This window comes from Eriocheir sinensis, chromosome 60 (genome assembly GCF_024679095.1).
Source record: "Eriocheir sinensis breed Jianghai 21 chromosome 60, ASM2467909v1, whole genome shotgun sequence".
Lineage (NCBI taxonomy): Eukaryota > Metazoa > Arthropoda > Malacostraca > Decapoda > Varunidae > Eriocheir > Eriocheir sinensis.
The window spans coordinates 11,335,734-11,357,000 of NC_066568.1; the positions used below are offsets into that span (position 1 = coordinate 11,335,734).

The 21,267-nt window shown below is 49.3% G+C and overlaps 2 protein-coding genes and 1 long non-coding RNA gene across 3 annotated transcripts in view; 2 read left to right on the top strand and 1 right to left on the bottom strand.

The window, feature by feature from the left end:
• LOC126985633 (transmembrane protein 131-like) overlaps window positions 1-2,871 on the top strand; it is a 15,667-nt gene extending 12,796 nt beyond the window's left edge. The window contains exons 3-7 of the mRNA XM_050840788.1: window positions 130-158; window positions 624-707; window positions 1,188-1,311; window positions 2,499-2,640; window positions 2,816-2,871. Of these exons, the coding sequence (XP_050696745.1) occupies window positions 130-158; window positions 624-707; window positions 1,188-1,311; window positions 2,499-2,640; window positions 2,816-2,871 (435 nt within the window). The remainder of the gene's footprint in view (window positions 1-129; window positions 159-623; window positions 708-1,187; window positions 1,312-2,498; window positions 2,641-2,815) is intronic.
• A 641-nt stretch (window positions 2,872-3,512) lies between these two features.
• LOC126985976 (transmembrane protein 131-like) lies at window positions 3,513-21,254 on the top strand. Its single transcript, XM_050841635.1, has 15 exons — window positions 3,513-3,710; window positions 4,115-4,298; window positions 5,033-5,141; window positions 5,789-5,941; window positions 6,337-6,566; window positions 7,829-7,999; window positions 8,701-8,925; window positions 9,446-9,637; window positions 9,890-10,118; window positions 10,975-11,144; window positions 11,752-11,936; window positions 12,784-13,042; window positions 13,631-13,835; window positions 14,618-17,104; window positions 17,362-21,254. The coding sequence occupies exons 1-15, from the start codon at window positions 3,556-3,558 to the stop codon at window positions 17,829-17,831; spliced, it is 5,424 nt and encodes a 1,807-aa protein (XP_050697592.1). The 5' UTR covers window positions 3,513-3,555; the 3' UTR covers window positions 17,832-21,254.
• On the bottom strand, window positions 6,577-7,303 carry LOC126985980 (uncharacterized). The gene is made up of 3 exons (XR_007739228.1): window positions 7,246-7,303; window positions 7,026-7,182; window positions 6,577-6,932 (listed from the first exon to the last, which is right to left on the bottom strand). It is a non-coding gene; the product is annotated as an uncharacterized LOC126985980 (long non-coding RNA).
• Window positions 21,255-21,267: the final 13 nt, after the last annotated feature.

A 21,267-nucleotide genomic window follows, 5' to 3' on the forward strand; every position in this document is an offset into this window, starting at 1 on the left:
TTCCTTTGCTGTATAAACACAAAGAGAGAGAGAGAGAGAGAGAGAGAGAGAGAGAGAGAGAGAGAGAGAGAGAGAGAGAGAGAGAGAGAGAGAGAGATTAACCTTCCTTTGTTTTCTCTATTCTTTCAGATAATAAAAACTGGGGAGACGGAAATAAGGTAAGTATATATTATTGATTTTACTACTACTACTACTACTACTACTACTACTACTACTACTACTACTACTACTACTACTACTACTACTACTACTAGTCTACTACTACTACTACTTTACTACTACTGCTACTACTACTACTACCACTGCTACTACTACTACTACTACTACTACTACTACTACTGCTACTATTACCACTACTACTACCACCTTGCTTTTACTTTACCAGCTCAACCTACTTTCTTAACTGATAAAGTGTCTGATAAGGACGTAGTAGTAGTAGTAGTAGTAGTAGTAGTAGTAGTAGTAGTAGTAGTAAAGATAAATTAATTAAGTTGAATGATTAGAAAGAAAGCAATATCATTAGTAACAATAATAACAAAAGTAATGTGATAATAATAATAATAATAATGATAATAATAATAATAATAATAATAGTAATAGTTATGATGGTAATACTGTTTCAGGTACGGGGACATCGTTGACGAGAAGGGCGTCCCCTCAAAAAATTATATTGTGTTCGATCCACCACACTTAGATTTTAAAGAACAGTAAGTATTAGGAGGAGGAGGAGGGAGGGAGGGAGAGACCTAATTCTTTGTTTTCCTGACTATAATAATAAGTGAGTGTATTTGCTTCCAAGTGATTAGCATGTTATTGGTATTTTCATCATATTTGTTTTGACTGTGTTTCAGGAGCTTGATATCATAGTCCTGTCCTTAGGTCTGTCTCTTTAATCATGGAGAATACATAAATGGAACTATATTTTTGATCTGTCTGTTTAATCATGGAGTATACATAAATGGAACTTTATCTTTAATTAATTGTATGTCTCCTTCCCCTCGCTTTGATTTCATACTCCTTTCCTTAGATATGTCTCATGGAGAATACATAAATGGAACTATCTTTAAGTAATAGTGTGTCTCTGTCCCCTCAGTTTGATTTCATATTCCTTTCCTTAGATCTGTCTCTTTAATCATGGAGAATACATAAACGGAACTATAACTAATTGTGTGTCTCCCTCCCCTCAGTCCGACCGGCATGCCCCTGATGAGGAAGGTGGTGGTGCAGAACAGCAGTCCGGAGAGCAGCGTGCAGCTACACTCGCTGTCCGGCAACACTCTGCACTTCCACTGCACCTTCTTCCAAGACAAGGTGAGCTGGGGTGACTGTGTGGGGGGGTGTAAGTGTATCTCCGCACCCCATAGTTAATAGCTCCCATCATGTTGTGTTCCAGGTAGTGTTTCTATTGTGTGTGGGTGTGTGTTTATGTATCTCCGCACCCCATAGTTAATAGCTCCTGTTATGTTGTGTTCCAGGTAGTGTTTCTATTGTGTGTGGGTGTGTGTTTATGTATCTCCGCACCCCACAGTTAATAGCTCCTGTTGTGTTGTGTTCCAGGTAGTGTTTCTATTGTGTGTGGGTGTGTGTTTATGTATCTCCGCACCCCACAGTTAATAGCTCCTGTTGTGTTGTGTTCCAGGTAGTGTTTCTATTGTGTGTGGGTGGGTGTTTATGTATCTCCGCACCCCATAGTTAATAGCTCCCATCATGTTGTGTTCCAGGTAGTGTTTCTATTGTGTGTGGGTGGGTGTTTATGTATCTCCGCACCCCACAGTTAATAGCTCCCATTGTGTTGTGTTCCAGGTAGTGTTTCTATTGTGTGTGGGTGGGTGTTTATGTATCTCCGCACCCCACAGTTAATAGCTCCCATTGTGTTGTGTTCCAGGTAGTGTTTCTATTGTGTGTGGGTGGGTGTTTATGTATCTCCGCACCCCACAGTTAATAGCTCCCATTGTGTTGTGTTCCAGGTAGTGTTTCTATTGTGTGTGGGTGGGTGTTTATGTATACCTTTCAAAGCAAACTCCGCACCCCAGTTAATAGCTCCATTGTGTTGTGTTCCAGGTAGTGTTTCTATTGTGTGTGGGTGGGTGTTTATGTATCTCCGCACCCCATCTTCATTCACACTCCGATGATTTGTGGTGGTGGTGGTGATGGTGGTGGGTGCATTGTGTGGGTGTGTGTTTATGTATCTCCGCTTAGTCTTTTATTATAGCTCCTGTTGTGTTGCGTCATGAGTCTCGACCCTCATCTGACTCTGCGTTCCCTGAGCGGTTGTTTCAGTAACCCGGTGGGCTACCCGGCTGGCCACTGGTGGGGTCAGATGCCCCTCAAAATTCCCCCTGCCCTCCTCAACTCCTCCCTCATCCTCTCCAGGTAGTGTTTCTATTTCTTGTATGTGTTTATGTACTACCTTTCAAGCTGTGTCCGTTACCGTTGAAATAATAATAAACAAAACTCCGCACCCCATAGGTAACACTTCCCGCTGTGTTGCGTTCCAGGTGGTGATGCCGGGCGGGAACACCTCCTTTGACGTGGTGTTCCTGGGCCGCGAGGAAGGCCTCATAGAGAACACCATCTTCATTCACACCTCCATCGGCACCTACAAATATGGGGTGAGTGGTGATGCTGGTGGTGGTGGTGATGGTGGTGGTTATGGTGGTGGTGGTGGTGGTTGCATTGTAGTTCCTGTGTATTTCTCTGCCTCTGTGGTGGATAGTGGAGTGTTTCCCATGTGGTATTGGTGTGCTGGATATCCCTTCACTGGTAGCCTGGTGACATACACTCCCAGGTCTTTCTCTGCCTCTGTGGTGGATAGTGGGCACAGTGTTTCCCATGAGGCCACTGGTGGGCTGGATATCCCTTCACTGGTAGCCTGGTAACATCCACTCCCAGGTCTTTCTCTGCCTCTGTGGTGGTAGGTGTGTGTGTGTGGTGTGGTGTGCTGAAGATATCCCTTCACTGGTAGGCAGGAGAAAATACACTCCCAGGTCTTTCTCTGCCTCTGTGGTGGATAGTGGAGTGTTTCCCATGTGGTATTGGTGTGCTGGATATCCCTTCACTGGTAGCCTGGTAACATACACTCCCAGGTCTTTCTCTGCCTCTGTGGTGGATAGTGGAGTGTTTCCCATGTGTATTGGTGTGCTGGATATCCCTTCACTGGTAGCCTGGTAACATACACTCCCAGGTCTTTCTCTGCCTCTGTAGTGGATAGTGGAGTGTTTCCCATGTGGTATTGGTGTGCTGGATATCCCTTCACTGGTAGCCTGGTAACATACACTCCTTGGTCTTTCTCTGCCTCTGTGGTGGATAGTGGAGTGTTTCCCATGTGGTATTGGTGTGCTGGATATCCCCTCCCACGGTACAGGACTTTATATTTTTCTTCATTGAACTGTAGCAGACACTTTTTGTTCCACTCCTGTAGCTTGGTGAGGTCTTCTGGTAGGAAATCTGCAGTCAAGGGATTAATGCTTCCCTCCTTACACCGGGCAGGCTCAGAAATGGCTTAGTAAACCCTTTTGACCTACTGGTGTTCTTTCTTTGCCTCAGGTGACGGAGATGTACAGCACGGGTGGCGACCTTCACCTAGAGCTGTTGTCTGGGTCGCCGGAGGGCCAGAAGACCATGTGGAATATCCCGCCCTACCATACCCAGCCACTCATGAGAGCAAATTTTGTGGCGCGGCGAGAGAACAACCACACAGCATACGTCAGGTGAGAGAGAGAGAGAGAGAGAGAGAGAGAGAGAGAGAGAGAGAGAGAGAGAGAGTAAGGAAGGGAAGGGAAGGAAAGGGAAGAGAAAGGAAGGAAGGAAGGGAAGGAAAGGAAAGGAAAGGAAAGGAAAGGGAAGGGGAGGAAAGGGAAGGGAAGATAAAGGAAGGGGAGGGAAGTAAAGGAAGGAAGGGAAGGAAAGGAAAGAAAAGAAAAGGAAAGGAAAGGAAAGGAAAGGAAAGGAAAGGAAAGGGGAGGGAAGGGAAGATAAAGGAAGGGAAGGGAAGTAAAGGAAAGAAGGGAAGGAAAGGAAAGAAAAGAAAAGAAAAGAAAAGAAAAGGAAAGGGAAGGGAAGGGAAGGGAAGGGAAAGACCCACTATCTGACCTCCCATGACCTCCCCCTGCAGGATCGTGACCAGCGAGACGGACAGCGACTACCTGGTGGTTCCCGTGGAGGTGGAGGTGTCGGGTCAACCAGGTCTCTTCTGTCCACACGATGGTCTCCACTTTGGCCTCCGCACGCCACATGACGCGCCCTCCACCCTGCCGCTCCACCTCCTAAACTCAGCACACAAACACATCCACATCCAGGTGAGCGAAGGAGATAGAGGAGGAGGAAAGAAAAAAATAAAGGAAGGAAGGAAGGAAGAAAGAGAGGTGGAGGAGGAGGAGAAAAAAGAAGAAAGGAAGGAAGAAGGAAAGAAAAAATGGAGAGAATTTGTATGTGTGTGTGTGTGTGTGTGTGTTTGTATGTGTGTGTGTGTGTGTGTGTGTGTGTGTGTATGTATATATTTCCTTCCTTCCTTCCTTCCTGCTTCCTCCTCTCTCTCTCTCTCTCTCTAGTTCCTCCTCCTCCTCCTCTTTATATACTTCCTGCTTCCCTTTCTCACAGAGTATAAGTATTTTTCTGCTTCCTGCTTCAATCAGTGGGGGGCATGAGGAGGTGTGGGGGGCATTACTGCACTCACCCTATGATGCAGTCCTGGGGTTCCTCTGGGTGAGTCTCCATGCTGGACCCTTCCCATTCTCTCTCTCACTCTCTCCCTCTCACTCCCTCTCTCCCTCTCTCCCTCTCTCTTTCCTTCTCTTCCTCACTCTCTCCCTCTCTCTCTCCTTCTCTTCCTCACTCTCTCCCTCTCTCACCTTCTCTCCCTTCCTTACTCTCTCATTCCCTCTCTCTCCCTCTCTCCCTTCCTCACTCTCACTCTCTCACTCTCTCCCTTCCTCACTCTTCCTCTCACACTCACTCTCCTTCTCTTCCTCCCTCTCTCACTCCCTCTCTCCCTCTCTCTCTCTCCCTCTCACACTCTCTCTCTCCCTCCCAGAACGTCATAACCACCCCAGTCAATGAGGCGATAACCATTGACTTCCGACCCATGAAGATTCCGCCGGGCACCGTGCGGCCGACACAGGTGGCCTCCGTGACCTTTGACCGTGAGTGTTGTTGTCGCTGTTATTGTTGTGACCCTCCCCTTCCTTCTCCTTCTCTCTACCACTAATCTGTCCTTCCCTTCTCTTCCTTATTGCATTGAAGTCATGTAGCTTGGCATCCATTCTCAGCACTGTTCTTGGCCACTGCCATCTCTGTTTCATGCCCTGCCACAGCTCCCAAAACCATCAGTGTTGTATTAGTTGTATGAGTCAGTTAGCTGTGTTGTTTGTCTGAAGATTAACCTTGACATCACTTGTAATTTCTTGGTCTACTTTTAACTTGGCATCCTTTTTCAGCACTCTATTCTAATTAACAAACTCTATGTCCTCCCCTTTCCCAGCTTCCAATGTCACCAGCATTGTTTTCCTGGTCAATAGTCAGCTGGGCATTCTTTTCAGCTACTCTATTTTAACCATCAACCTCTATGTCCTCCCCTTCCACAGCCTCCAAAGTCACCAGCATTGTTTTCTTGGTCAATAGTCAGCTGGGCATTCTTTTCAGCTACTCTATTTTAACCATCAACCTCTATGTCCTCCCCTTCCACAGCCTCTAAAGTCACCAGCATTGTTTTCTTGGTCAATAGTCAGCTGGGCATTCTTTTCAGCTACTCTATTTTAACCATCAACCCCTATGTCCTCCCCTTCCACAGCCTCTAAAGTGACGAGTGGGAAGAAGGTGTCGGGCAAGATCCTGGTGAAGAGCAAAGTCTCGGCGTACAAGCTGAGTGTGCCCTTCACTGTGGACCTGCTGCACGGGGCGCTGACCTTCAACACATCCATCACTAAGTTCTACACAGGCACAGGTGAGAGAGGGAGAGGGAGAGGAGGAGGGAGGAAGATAAAGAGAGTAAAAGGAAGGAAGGGAAGGGAAGGGATGGACATATTAGAGGTAGAGAGAAGGAGAAGGAAGGGGAGGAAGAAAGAGAATGAAAGAGATATGGAGAGAGGGAGAGATATAAGGGCATGAGAAGGGAGGGACAAGTAAGGAACAGAGAGGGAGGGAGAGAGATAGAAGGAGAAGGAGGGAGAGAGAGAAAGGAAGGGAGGAAGAACAGGGAAGGGAAAGGAAGGCAGGGACAGGGGTAGAGAGAGAGAGAGAGAGAGAGAGAGAGAGAGTGAGTGTGAGTGTGAGTGTGTGTGTGTGTGTGTGTGTGTGTAACATTTCTAACACCCCATCCACTCCCCAACTCCCTGACAGACCCCGGCAGCCTTGACCCAGACAGCGGGGGTGGCAGCCTATCCCTGGGAGCCCTCGCGGAGAGCATACTATCGGGGGAGGCGCGAGGAGGGACCAGCGGAGAAGGAGGAGGAGGAGGAGGAGGAGGGGAGAGCAAGGAGCCGCGGAATCTCACCCTAACCAACACCTTCCCCTGTCCGGTTGTCATTTATAATTTGACGCTGCCGGACGAGGCCAGAACACACTTTGAGGTGGGTGCCGAGGGGTGTTGGTAATACTGTTTTGATTGTCTCCATGTTTAAAAGTATATTGGTTTTAATTAGAAAGTGCATGAATTTTAACTATTTTTTTGTTTTTGTTTTGAAGTGTATTAAGTTGTAAGTGTTTTGGTTTTACAAGTGTGAAAGTGGAGGGATTTTATATGTTATTTGTATGAATAGATAATTGTTTGCCTTGTGCTTGTAAATCCTTCTTTCAGAGTGGACTAATTGCTTTCCAGGAGTAACAATTTCCCCCCTTGGCACTAACTAAACCCCTTGACCCCTTGTATTAACCTGTATCCTCTCTCTCTCACCCATGTATTAACCTGTATCCACCCCTTACTCCTTTGTATTAACCTGTATCCACCCCTTACCTCCTTGTATTAACCTGTATCCACCCCTTACCTCCTTGTATTAACCTGTATCCACTGTTTACCTCCTTGTATTAACCTGTATCCTCTCTCTCTCACCCATGTATTAACCTGTATCCACCCCTTACTCCCTTGTATTAACCTGTATCCACCCTTTACCTCCTTGTATTAACCTGTATCCTCTCTCTCTCACCCATCTATTAACCTGTATCCACCCCTTACTCCCTTGTATTAACCTGTATCCTCTCTCTCTCACCCATGTATTAACCTGTATCCACCCCTTACCTCCTTGTATTAACCTGTATCCTCTCTCTCTCACCCATCTATTAACCTGTATCCACCCCTTACCTCCTTGTATTAACCTGTATCCTCTCTCTCACCCATCTATTAACCTGTATCCACCCCTTACCTCCTTGTATTAACCTGTATCCACCCCTTACCTCCTTGTATTAACCTGTATCCTCTCTCTCACCCATCTATTAACCTGTATCCACCCCTTACCTCCTTGTATTAACCTGTATCCTCTCTCTCACCCATGTATTAACCTGTATCCACCCCTTACCTCCTTGTATTAACCTGTATCCACCCCTTACCTCCTTGTATTAACTTGTATCCTCTCTCTCACCCATGTATTAACCTGTATCCACCCCTTACTCCCTTGTATTAACCTGTATCCACCCCTTACTCCCTTGTATTAACCTGTATCCACCCCTTACTCCCTTGTATTAACCTGTATCCACCCCTTACTCCCATGTATTAAGCTGTATCCACCCCTTACTCCCTCGTACTAACCTGTATCCTCCCTTAATGTGGCACAACCTAACTCACACTTTAGCCCCTTGTGTTAACCTGTGTCCTCTCTCTCTCCCTCCCCTGTGGCAGGTTGGGTGGAGAGGGCCGGTGGTGGTAGGTGAGGGTCGCAGTGCTCACGTTGCGTCCCTTCGTCTGCTCAGCGTGGGCACGGCGGCACGGCTCTCCACCTCCCTGACCGTGCACACCAACATCACCACCATCAAGATCCCCCTCATAGCATACAATGGGAAGCTGACAAAGGTGGGTGTGGCTGTGTTTTTGTGACTTGGAAGATTTTATTTATTAATACATTTTCTTCCAGCATGTGTTTCATATTTTCAAGGTATACATCAATTTCTTTCTCTGGGTGTTTTTCTGTCTGTATAATTTGGAAGTTTTTATTTATTATTACATCTTCTTCCACCATGTGTTTCATATTCTCAAGGTATATACCATTTTCTTTCTCTGGGTGTTTTTTTGTCCGTATAATCTATTTTCCATACCCTCTCTCCTTCACCTTACCTAACCATCCCAAACCTAATGTAACTTACCCTAACCTCACCCCATCTCCCCTAGCTTCATCTAACCTACCCTTACCTTACCTAACTTAACCTAATATAACCTCACCCCATCTCCCCTAGCTTCATCTAACCTACCCTTACCTTACCTAACTTAACCTAATATAACCTCACCCCATCTCCCCTAGCTTCATCTAACCTACCCTTACCTTACCTAACTTCACCTAATATAACCTCACCCCATCTCCCCTAGCTTCATCTAACCTACCCTTACCTTACCTAACTTAACCTAATATAACCTCACCCCATCTCCCCTAGCTTCATCTAACCTACCCTTACCTTACCTAACTTAACCTAATATAACCTCACCCCATCTCCCCTAGCTTCATCTAACCTACCCTTACCTTACCTTACTTCACCTAATATAACCTAATCCTTCCCCAGTACATTCCCCCGCTGGGAGGGGACTCGTGGCTGGACTTTGGGACGCTGGGCATGGGGGACCAGCGCGACATATACTTCTACGTGATAAACGAGAACCCGGTTGAGCTGCGGCTGCGAGGGTGGGGCTCTAACCTCACCCGCAGCGGCGTGGAGTTGATGGGGGTGGAGGAGGGGAACGTGACCACCATCAGGACCAGGAACAACATGACCTACGCGTCCAAGAGTGTGAGTACTGGCGGAGTGAAGTGGATGGACGGTGGATAGATATGTTTTCATTCATATTAATATTCTTGTTCTGCCTTCCACCTCCTCCACCCCACTTTCTCTCCTTCCTCATCCTTTCTCTCCTTCCCTTTTCTCTTCTCTTTCTCTCCTTCCTCCTCCTTCTTTCTCTCCTTCCCGTCTCTTCTCTTTCGCACCTTCCTCATCCTTTCTCTCCTTCCTCCTCCTTTTCTTTTCTCCTTCTCTTACTTCCTCCTCCTTTCTCTTCTTCCCTTCTCTCTTCTCCTTCTCTTCCTTCCTCCTCCTTCTTCTCCTTCCCTTCTCTCTTCTCTTTCTCTCCTTCCTCCTCTTTTCTCTCCTTCCCTTCTCTCTTCTCTTTCTCTCCTTCCTCCTCCTTTCTCTCCTTCCCTTCTCTCTTCTCCTCTTTCTTCCTCCTCTTTCCTCTCCTTCCCCCCCTAACTTAACCCCCCTTAACTTAACCCTAACTTAATACTCTTCACTCCTCTATCTCTTCCCCCTATAGCTGTTCCTGCGTCCGAATCACTACGCGGCGTTTCGTATCGGCGTGCTCACCCCGGACACGGAGGGCATCTTCCTGGCCGAGGCGTACGTCCAGACCCAGTACGAGACCATCAAGATTCCGTTCAGGCTGCGCACGGCCGACGGATCGCTAAGCGTCGTACCGAACACCTTAGTATTTCACAATGCTTTTCCGGTGAGTGGACAGAGATTGAATACTTTACGAGTGTTGATTATTACATAGTTCTTATTTCTTTTTTTTTTCTTTTTTTTATGTCTTTATTATTACTTGTAAGTGGACGGAGATTTAAGACTTTCAAATAGACCTCAAGCGTGCACTCAGTATGTCTTTTTCCCTCAACTAATGTTACCTAACTTAACCTAACCTAATATATTATGACCTCAACCATGCACACATAATATAACTTTCCCCCTCCGTCTTCCACAGGGCAAAATCTCCCACCAAAACCTCCACATCCTTTCCACGTTCGGCCACTCCATGACGGTCAAGGAGGTCAAGCCGCTGCCCGGTGACCTTCGCTTCTCCTATGAGTCTAGTCGCTCGGGCCCGGCCACCCTCCAGCCAGGCCACAAGAGTCACATTGGGCGCCTTGTGTTTGACCCCAAGCTAGAGTGTGGCTCGGATTGCTACACGGGCTTCCCTCTCACGGGCAAGGGTGAGTATTGGGGGTTGTAGAAGGGGTTGTGGGGGTGATGGAAGGGGTTGTATGGGGGTTAAAATATGTTGTGTTTCTCTCTCCTCTGTTCACTCCTCTCTCTTTCTCTCTCTCTCCTTCTCTTTACTCTGTATCACTCTTTCCCTCTTTGATTCTCTCTCCTTCCCTCTCTCCTTCTCTTCATTCTTCTCTCCTCTCTCTCTCATTCATTCATTCATTTATTCATTCATTTCATCGACGCCTGCTCCTCGGAGCTCCCACCAGGGGATGGCCACGGCAGAAGAGTTTCCATCTTTCTCTATCTAGAGTCCTAGACACTCCCTCCTTGCCTGCTCAAAGTTTCTCAAGGATCTTTCCCCACTCTCCCCAACGTACTCTTGCACCCTATCCCTCCTTTTCACTGGAGGTCGTCCTCTAACATTCCCTCCCTCTATCTCACTCACATACACCCTTCTGGTCATCTCACTTTCCTCCATTCGCTCCATGTGGCCAAACCACTTCAAAGTCTGTTGCTTCACTTCTTCCACCACTCCACACTACTTCCCTTCACCCACGTAACACATTCCAAAATGCTCGTACACACTTTCATTACTCATTCCATCCATTCTACTCACACCACAAGCACTCCTCAAATAACTCATTTCCACTGCCTGCACTCTAGACCTCTGACTTTCATTCCAGGCCCATGTTTCACTTGCATATGTGAGGGTTGGTACTATTATTGTATTCCTCAAATCCCTCTTTACCTCCATGCTTACACTTCTGCCATTCATGATTCTCTCCACATCTCCATTTCTTGTATATTTCTCTCTCTCACTCCTTCTCTCCCTCTCTCACCCCTCCGTCTCACCCCCAGGAGGCCAGCAATGGGTGAACACACTCTCCCTCACCTCCCACGTCGCCGACACCGATACGTCGCTCTACTCCGCCCTCCGTGCCCGCTACCTCAACCTCTCCGCCGCCCTCTTCAACACGTCCATCGTCCTCCACACCTCAGAGGTCCACGGCTTCCACTTCACTGTACAGGTAAGGGAAGGAGGGAGGGATCGTTAAGGGGGTAGCTATCCCTGTTACCCTTCAACCCCTGACTAGTATGTTGGCTGTTGCTTCTCCTCCTCCTCCTCCTCCTCCTCCTCCTCCTCCTCTTCTAAGCTAGCAGTAATGAATACATATTATAAATCTTCCTTCTGTATTTCAATTCCAGGCTGTAATTAACTGATTGTAGCTCCTCTTTCTGCTTCTCCTCCTCCTTTTCCTCTTAAATTTACTAACTTCTGTTCCTCCTCCTCCTCCTCCTCCTCCTCCTCCTCCTCCTCCTCTTCCTTCTGAAACACTGTACTGAATTGGCTGTTGCTCCTACCTCTACTCCTCCTCCTCCTCCTCTTCCTTCTGAAACACTGTACTGAATTGGCTGTTGCTCCTACCTCTACTCCTCCTCCTCCTCCTCTTCCTTCTGAAACACTGTACTGAATTGGCTGTTGCTCCTACCTCTACTCCTCCTCCTCCTCCTCTTCCTTCTGAAACACTGTACTGAATTGGCTGTTGCTCCTCCTCCTCCTCCTCCTCTCTCAGAAATAACAACAGTAACAAAATCGCACTTCTACATCATCCCTTCCTTCTGCCCCCTGTCCAGGCCGCGCTGAGGTGGCCGTCGCTGTGCTCGCCGCCACACCTCAGCTTCCCCCTCACCCAAGTCTACAACACCAGCCTGCAGGAGGTGTTTGTGGAGAACCCCGCCAGCGTGCCCATCGTGGCCCAGATCCTGCTGCTCCACCACTACCCTGCGCCACAACACATACTATCCATCATACAGCACCAGTGAGTGACAGCTGTAGTAGTAGTAGAAGTAGTAGTAGTTGTTGTTCTACCCAGCACCCCGACACTTCCTATACATCATACAGAAACATAGGCAAGAATTGGTTCACTGATAGGGCTGTAGATGAATGGAACAGGCCTGGCAGTCATGTGGTGGGTGCCAATACTGAGAGTGGTGGGTGAGTGGAACAGGCCTGGCAGTCATGTGGTGGGTGCCATTACTGAGAGTGGTGGGTGAGTGGAGCAGGCCTGGCAGTCATGTGGTGGGTGCCAATACTGAGAGTGGTGGGTGAGTGGAACAGGCCTGGCAGTCATGTGGTGGGTGCCAATACTGAGAGTGGTGGGTGAGTGGAACAGGCCTGGCAGTCATGTGGTGGGTGCCAATACTGAGAGTGGTGGGTGAGTGGAACAGGCCTGGCAGTCATGTGGTGGGTGCCAATACCATAGATACATTCAAGAAGAGGTTGGATAAATCATGTATTGCCCTATGTATCCCCTTAACTTAACCTTTAACTTAACCCCCTAACTTAACCTTATAACCCCCCTAACAGTCCCCTCCCCAAACTCAATCTCCTTTCCCCTCAACTAACCCCCCCTAACTTGACCCTCTCCCTAACTCCCTAACCCTAACCCCTCCCCTTAAACTAACCCCCTCTCCCTTAACTCAACCCCCTTCCCCTTAATTTAATACCCCTCTCTTAACCACCCTTATTTAACCTTAACTTAACCTCCCTTAACTTAACCCCCCTTAACTTAACCCCCTTGACTTAACCTCCCCTTAAATTAACCCCCACCTTAACCTAACCTTCCTCACCTGTAAACTGACCCCTTTTTCTCCCCTCCTCCCCAGGTTACCCAAAGACCACACACTACTGGGGGAGGAGGGGGGAGGCGGGGGGCTGGCGGGGGCAGACGTCTTCACCCTCATCGACGCAGACAGTATTAGCAGCGGCGGCGGTGGCGGGGGCAACACCAGGGCGGCCCACATGCCCCCGCCCGCCCCTGAGATCACGAGCGGCCTGGCCCAGCACCGCCGAGCCCTAGAGGAGCAGTTCAAGACTAGGGTCGCAAAAGACAGCATCGCGATCACCCTTGAACCGGGTGTAAAGGTGTGTGTGTGCGTGTGTGTGTGTGTGTGTGTAGGGGTTAAGGTTAGGTTAAGGGGGGGGTAAATTTAAGGGGGTATTAAGTTTATTTTATTTTATTTATATACTTATTTTTATGAGGTTAAGTCAGGGGGCTTAAGTTAGGGAAGTTGTTAGGGGGTGTGTTAGGGTAGGTTAAGTTAGGGGGGGTAAGTTAGAAGAGGTTAAGTTAGGGGGGCTTAAGTTAGGGGAGGTTAAGTTAGGGGGGTGTTAGGTAGGTTAAGCTAGGGGGTGTTAGAAGAGGTTAAGTTAGGGGGGTGTTAGGTAGGTTGTTAGGGGGTAAGTTAGAAGAGGTTAAGTTAGGGGGGGGTAAGTTAGGGTAGGTTAAGTTAGGGGGGGTAAGTTAGAAGAGGTTAAGTTAGGGGGGCTTAAGTTAGGGGAGGTTAAGTTAGGGGGGGGGTAATTTAAGGGGGCTTAAGTCAGGGGAGGTTAAGTTAGGGGGGGTAAGTTAGGGGGTATTAAGTTTATTTTATTTTATTTATTTACTTATTTTTACGAGGCTACATGTATCTATAACCTTCCCTCCGTCCCTCCTTCTCCCGCACCCCATAGGTCAAAGTCCGCCTGTCCTTCACGCCACCTGATGAGAGGACGCACTCGACGGTCCTCCTTGTGCGCAACAACCTGACTGTACTCGACGCCATGCTGGTCCAGGGGCGGGGGGGGCGGGGCTTCCTCAAATTTGGCAACCGAAAGCCTGGGTCAGCGCTGCCCCTCGCCTTCAACATTGGTGCAAAACACTTGAAAGACTGTGATAGTAAGTCATGAGGGAGAGATTTTGTTGGGTATAGAAGGGAGATATTTTTTTAGGGTATAGGGAGTATTGGTAAGTGATAAGGGAGCTATTTTGTAAGGGGTAAGTCATAAGGGAAATATTTTGTAAGGGTATAGGAAGGGATAGTAAGTGATAAGGGAGCTGTTTTGTAAGGGGTAAGTCATAAGGGAAATATTTTGTAAGGGTATAGGAAGGGATAGTAAGTGATAAGGGAGCTGTTTTGTAAGGGGTAAGTCATAAGGGAAATATTTTGTAAGGGTATATGAAGGGATAGTAAGTGATAAGGGAGCTGTTTTGTAAGGGGTAAGTCATAAGGGAGATATTTTGTAAGGGTATAGGAAGGGATAGTAAGTGATAAGGGAGCTATTTTGTAAGGGGTAAGTCATAAGGGAGATATTTTGTAAGGGTATATGAAGGGATAGTAAGTGATAAGGGAGCTGTTTTGTAAGGGGTAAGTCATAAGGGAGATATTTTGTAAGGGTATATGAAGGGATAGTAAGTGATAAGGGAGCTATTTTGTAAGGGGTAAGTCATAAGGGAGATATTTTGTAAGGGTATAGGAAGGGATAGTAAGTGATAAATGAACTATTTTGTAAGGGGTAAGTCATAAGGGAGATATTTTGTAGCAGTGTGATTCAGGATGTATTTTTAAGGTTACTAGAAGAGAAATAATTTGCCCATAGCATAGGAAAGAGTGTGTGTGTGTGTGTGTGTGTGTGTGTGTGTGTGTGTGTGTGTGTGTGCTGACCCTTCCCCCCCCACAGGTGGGCGTGGCAGCCGTTACTACCAGCCCAACTTCACGGTGAAGCGTTCCTTCGTGGCGCGCAACACGGGAGAGCTGCCGGTGACGGTGTGGGGGTTCCGGGTGAACGAGGCAGCCTGCGAGGGCTACGGGTTCAAGGTGCTGGACTGCCGGGGGTTCCAGCTGGCCCCAAACACCAGCCACCGCGTGGACATTGCCTTCACGCCGGACTTCACCCTGGCCAAGGTACAGCAGCGGCTGGTGATCCACACCAGCCTGGCCGAGGGGCAGGGCCAGGCGGGGCCGGCCGGCACGGTGGAGTACGCCCTGGTGGCCACCGTGCCGGCCCAGCTGCTGGCCGAGTGTGGCGCGGCAGTGCCCCGGCCTGGCTGGGAGGCGCCGCTGTACTACGCGGTGGTGCTGGCCATGGTGGCCATGCTGGCTGGGGCCGTGGTGCTGGCCGTGCTGGAGGCAGACCACATCCTCAAGACCACCGTGGTGGCCATGACCACCACTGTGCCGGCCAACGGCCACGCACCACCCTTCGACAAGAGCAGAGTGTTTGACCTGCGGGCCATTGGCCAGGCAGAGACCCGCGGGGCGCCGGCGGGGCTCAGGAACGGCTACGCCAACGGCCACGCCGTGCCCGACCGCCCCAGGAAAGTCCCGGCCACAACAACGGAGGCCGTGGCCAACGGACGCAAGCCAGGCCCCGCCACACGCAAGGCTGGCCATGGCCAGGCCGCCGCCCCCACCACCACCGCCACCTCCTCCGCCACTAGTACAAAGGTGCGCTGCCCCCGCCAGGCCGACGCCAAGGCCGGTGGCGGGGACGGCGGGCCGCCGCCCTCACCCTCCGACCACTCAACCGCCAGCAATCAAACCAAAAACACAAACAAGACCAAAGGAAATAACTTCATCAACAACAACAACAACAACAGCAACATCAACAACAACAACAGCAGCAGCAGCAAGGGCACCAGCAAGCAGCAGGAGTCCCTGTCCTGGGCAAGGTTTTTCCAGCGTGCCGTGGGCAAGGCAGAGGCCGCCGGGGCTGCCGAGGCCCGGGAGGCAGGGCGGCGGTGCCCCGGGCAGGGCCAGGCCCCCACCAAGGAGGACAGTAATACAGGTGCAGCGGCTGCGGTGCAGAGGCAGTCCGTGGCCACCGAGACGGATCTGCAGCTGGTGGAGGCCTTCCAGCGTGTGCGGCGGCGGCCCCGGCCCTCCACCGCCACCCCCACCACCACACCCACCACGCTAACAACCCCAGCCGTCCCCGCTGGCCCCCCGCACCACCAGGAGGAGGAGACGTCCTCCACCACCACTGAGAGCTCCAACACTGATGACCTGTCCCTCAGCGAGGCGGCTGGCGGCCGGGTGGCTGACACGGTGGCCCCCAGCCAGGCCAGCATCAGCAGCAGCAGCAGTAACAGCAGCACCAGCAGTGGCAACAGCAGCAGCAGCAGCAGCAGCAGCAGCAGCAGCAGTGGCCGGGCTGCCAAGAAGAGGAACGCCAAGACCAAGAGTCCAGCGGCCAAGCCGGCCTGCAGCCGGGCCGGCGCCCTGGCCCTGGGCATGGCAGCGGCGGCCGTGGCGGTCACCCAGCACGAGGATGCCAGCAACAGCAGCGTCGGCAGCAGTGAGGCCGCCAGCAAGGCCGCCAAGGGAGGCAGGAAGGGGCGGGGGGGCGGCGGGAGTGAGGCCTTCATCCCCGAGGCCATGGAGCTGAGCTACGGCCTCAAGGCCATGCGGCCACTGGAGGCCACCCGGGACAAGGACCACCACCACCACCATCACCATCACCACCACCACCAGCAACAACAACAACACCAGCAACAACAACAACAACAGCAGCAGCAGCAACACCAGCACCTCCTCCACCAGCACCAGCAACACCACCACCAGCAACACCACCAGCAACACCACCAGTCCTCCTCCTCCCCCAGCCCTGCCTGGGAGGACCCCCGCCACTCCCCCCGCCAGCAGGACGCCCCCAGCACCAGCCCCAAGGGAGGCGTGTCCCAGCCCCAGCCCATGGCCCCGAGGGAGTCCTCCTACTCTGCCATCCTGCTGGGCACGGACAAGGCTGCTGGGCGCAGCAGACACGCGGCGGCCATGGCCAAGGCTGGGCCAGAGATGAAGCGTGCTGACAAGCCCCTCGGCGTCATTGGACAGAAGACCCCCAGCCCACACGGCAGCGGCAGTGGCGGCCTGGGGGCGCTGCGGGGTATCTCCGGGCCGGCTGTCACTGTGGCGGCGGCGGCCACCATGGCCACGGTGCCACTGCTGCCGGCCGCTGACCACCATGCCGCGCCGGCCTTTGCCTCGCACGCCCTCAAAGACGACTACGGCCGCAGCCTGTACAGCGGCGGCCACGTGGAGCCGCCCTCCCCCCCCAGCATCCACTCCTGGGACCCCAAGACACTCAGCGCCCCGCCGGTGTTGCGGCCGCCCCCGGGGCTGCCCCAGCAGGCTCACGACCCACCGCACAGACACCCCGCCATGCAGGGTAGGTCACCACACAGCCACCATTCTTGCCTCACCCTTGCCAACACAATACACAAACTCACTTTCTCTTCCTATATCCAGACTCCCGTTTTTTTGTTTTTTTTTTTTTTTTTCAGTACAGGAAGCAGCAGCTCAAGGGGAAAAATATAATGAGAAAAATAAGTCCACTTTCTTAACTCTATTTATATTTTTAACTATTTATCTGTGTGTGTGTGTGTGTGTGTGTGTGTGTGTGAACCTAACCAGTGCCTCCCCCAGGTGACGAGGACTGGGCCCGCTATGAGCACATCCCGGTGGGTGGCGGGCTGTGGCCTGAGGGCGGTGCGGCGGCTGCAGCGGCGGCCAGTGGTGCGGGCTACCACCCCCACCACCTGCCGCACCACCACGGCCACCACCACCACCCCGCCGAGGCCGCCAGCCCCGCCCCCGCCCCGAGCTTGTGGGACTCGCTGTCGAACATTTGGTCTCCGCCATTTTGGGGCTCGGATCAAGGCCAGGCCCCCCAGCCACCGCCAATGGCTGCCGCCCCACAGCAACAGCAGCAGCAGCAGCCGTCGCCCTGGAACAGCTCCCTCCAGCAGGGCGTGGCGGCTGGGAACGATGCCAGCGGTGCCGTCTCTAAGGGCCTTGGTTTCGACCCCTTCCACTCCGTCGGCAACATCTGGTCCAGTCCCGCCAGCCACCCCGCAGACCTGTGGCCGCCGCCCTCCGCCAAGAAGGACGTTTGAAGTGACGTCTCCCCTGCCGCAGCAGCCGCCGCCGCCGCCGCCATACACACCTCCTGATATTATTTTATTTTTTCGAAATTCTGACGTTTTCCCGAAGTCTCGCGCCACATAATGGCTGCGAGGCTTCAGTGGGAATAGTTTTGTTTTTATTTTGTGTTGCGTTACGGCTGTCGGAGGTCGGCGCCGCGTAGCATAGGACGGCCTTTTACTTAATCCTGCGTTGCCAAGAGAACCGAGTGGACCGAGCGGGGTGATCGCGGCAACGCCTCGACCCCAGGCTAGGTTTTTTTCCTTTTTTGCTGTGATTTTCTGGAGGGAAGACGAACGAAGCATCGGATTCTCTCGCTAAACACTCTGAGTGAAGGACGCTTTCTTTACGCCTTTTCAAATCCGTATAATGAGAAGAAGAAACAAAGACGTATTTTTTAATTTTGCCGGAAAAAAAACCCGCGAATTTTACTGATCATTTGTTTTTTGTGCCATATATAGTTTCCTGCCGTCTCGAACCGAAGCAGCCACTCAAGGTTTCGACCGAGCGAGGAGGAAGCAAGACACCGCTAATAATAACTTGTGATTTCACCGCATTTGATCAGGGTCGTCGCCGTCTTGAAGGTTTTGACGTAACCTTTACCGCGCGACGACCTAATCACCGCTTGACGAAAAATATGGATAATGCCAATTTGCCCCGTACCCGCTGAGCTGCAAAAGAGAGACCTACGCAGAGTGATTCATAGGCCTAGGCTGGGGTTGGGAGACTCAGCTGTGTGCGTGTGTGTGTGTGCATATGTCTGTGTACGTGTGTGTGTGTGGTGGGCGGTTCGCAGTCACAAATTAGAAGTTAAGAAAATTATGGTGTGTGTGTGTGTGTGTGTGTGTGTGTGTGTGTGTGTGTGTGTGTACGTATCACCAATCCAGTCAAGTGCTTGTGTTAGGAAGGAAATAAACACTGGGAAATTATGTGGAAATATAGAAATGGAAATTGGGTCTAAATATTCTCGGGGGAAGGAAGGAAGGAAATTGAGGGAAGAAATTAGGTGGAAATATACTCTGGGAAAGGAAGGAAGAAAATATACTTGGGAAATTAAAAAAAGGAAATAAAGGCTAAATATTCTCGGGGAAATTATGGAAGGAAATTAGTGGAAATATACTCGAGGGAAATTAGATATACGTGAAAGTTGAGCTAGAGTATAATTGATGAACTGGGAAATTGAAGTTAAGTATATAAATGAATGGGAAATTAGGGTCATCTTTATAAATGAACTGAAAAATTAACCTCAAGTATGATATGATTAAGTATGAGTATGAGCAGGGAATTTGAGCTTAAGTATGAGGAGTGAGACAGTGTTGAAAGACAAGGCATTGAACACTATTGACAATATCCTGAACCCTCTTCTGTGCATACTAATTATACAAAACACAGAAATGAGATTGTGTTAAGATATGAGGCATTTAAGAGCCCATTTAGTACTCAGTTAACCCTCAAATTATGTGCGTACTAATTGGTCACGTCACCGTACAAATAGCTTAAAGAATTAATCATGTTTTAAGTTTTTTATCGGATACAAATTCGCTGTATCGAACAAAAATTATTGTCTACACTAATTTGCCAAAACACAGAAATGAGATTGTGTTAAGATATGAGGCATTGAAGACCTCATTTAGTACTCAGTTAACCCTCTTCTAATTGTGTGCGTACTAATTGGTCACATCGCAGTACCAATACCTTAAAGAATTCATCATGTTTTAAGTTTTTTATCGGATACAAATTCGCTGTATCGAACAACAATTATTGTCTACACTAATTTGCCAAAACACAGAAATGAGAATGTGTTAAGATTTTGGGCATTTAAGACCCCATTTAGTACTCAGTTAACCCTCAAATTATGTGCGTACTAATTGGTCACGTCACCGTACAGATAGCTTAAAGAATTAATCATGTTTTAAGTTTTTTATCAGATACAAATTCGCTGTATCGAACAAAAATTATTGTCTACACTAATTTGCCAAAACACAGAAATGAGATTGTGTTAAGATTTGGGGCATTTAAGACCCCATTTAGTACTCAGTTAACCCGCTTCTAATTGTGTGCGTACTAATTGGTCACATCGCAGTACCAGTACCTTAAAGAATTCATCATGTTTTAAGTTTTTTATCAGATACAAAGCTGCTGTATCGAACAAAAATTATCGTCTACAGAAGAAGTTCGTAGTATTTTTATTTTTAGCGAGTGAGCGAAAATTACGTTACGTTGACTCCTCTTCTTTTATTGTTTCTTTTATTTCATTTCTCTTTTCATTTTATTTCTGCCATTTCGTTTTATTTCTCTCAAGAAGTTTATCGTTTTACTAATTGCCGACGCAAAGAGAATCGGATCAAAACAAAAAATTATGTATTTTTTGTTCATACGTCCGTTTCGATCATTCAAGTTTTCGTTTTCGTAGAAATTTTCCTTCTTATTTGACTTAAGTTCAAGAAAGTAGAGGAGACATATATCGCAGGAAAGGAGAAATATTGCGCTGTATCATATCGTATTGAGAAGATATTTTGTGGCAAGAGAAATACTTCCCAACGTAAACACAGACTGGATTGGTGTGCCTGAGAGAGAGAGAGAGAGAGAGAGAGAGAGATCATAAACATGTTTAAAGGTCATCTCAGTTCCCTTTCGACATGGCTGACCTCGCGACCCCAGGCTGACCTCAGTATTGATACCATGAGGACTTCAGTATTAGAGAGAGAGAGAGAGAGAGAGAGAGAGTACTGAGGTTGAAGATTGAAAGAAAGGAAGAAGGAAATAGGGAAAGAATGAAAAGAAAGAAAGAAAGGAAATAAAAGAAAGAGGGAGAGAGAGAGGGAGATAAAAATACAACCCTTAGGAGAGAGAGAGAAAGAGATGGAAGAAAAGGAAAAGAGACAGAGAGAGAGAAAAGGAGAGAAAAAGAGAGACACATACTAACACTTGTCCCTCTAGATTCAAAGGAGAAAGAGAGAGAGAGAGAGAGAAAGAGAGAGAGGAGGAACATACCATCAAGCCTCTCCAGTTATAAATTAAAAAAAAGAAAGAGCGAAAGAGAGAGAGAGAGAGAGAGAGAGAGAGAGAGAGAGAGAGAGAGATACGAACACACAATCTCTCGGGATAACTCGTAAAAAAAATTAATCTGAGAGAGAGGAAGAGAGAGAGACCCATACCACCACCCCAGTCTCTCCTCTCAGTGTGTGCATGCGTGCGTGTGTTAACAGCTCCAGCGGGTGTCCCAGTATTCACCTACTCAGTATTCCCCGAGAACACGAAGATACTCACTCACTGACGTCTTGATGCCATTTTTTTTTTGCTCTGCCCAGTGTGACCAAACGACTGTGTGGCCTCGTAGGACAGGCAACGTTAAGCGTGTTTTTGATGGACAAATAAAAAGCCTCGAGAACTTACGCTTGACTGCTC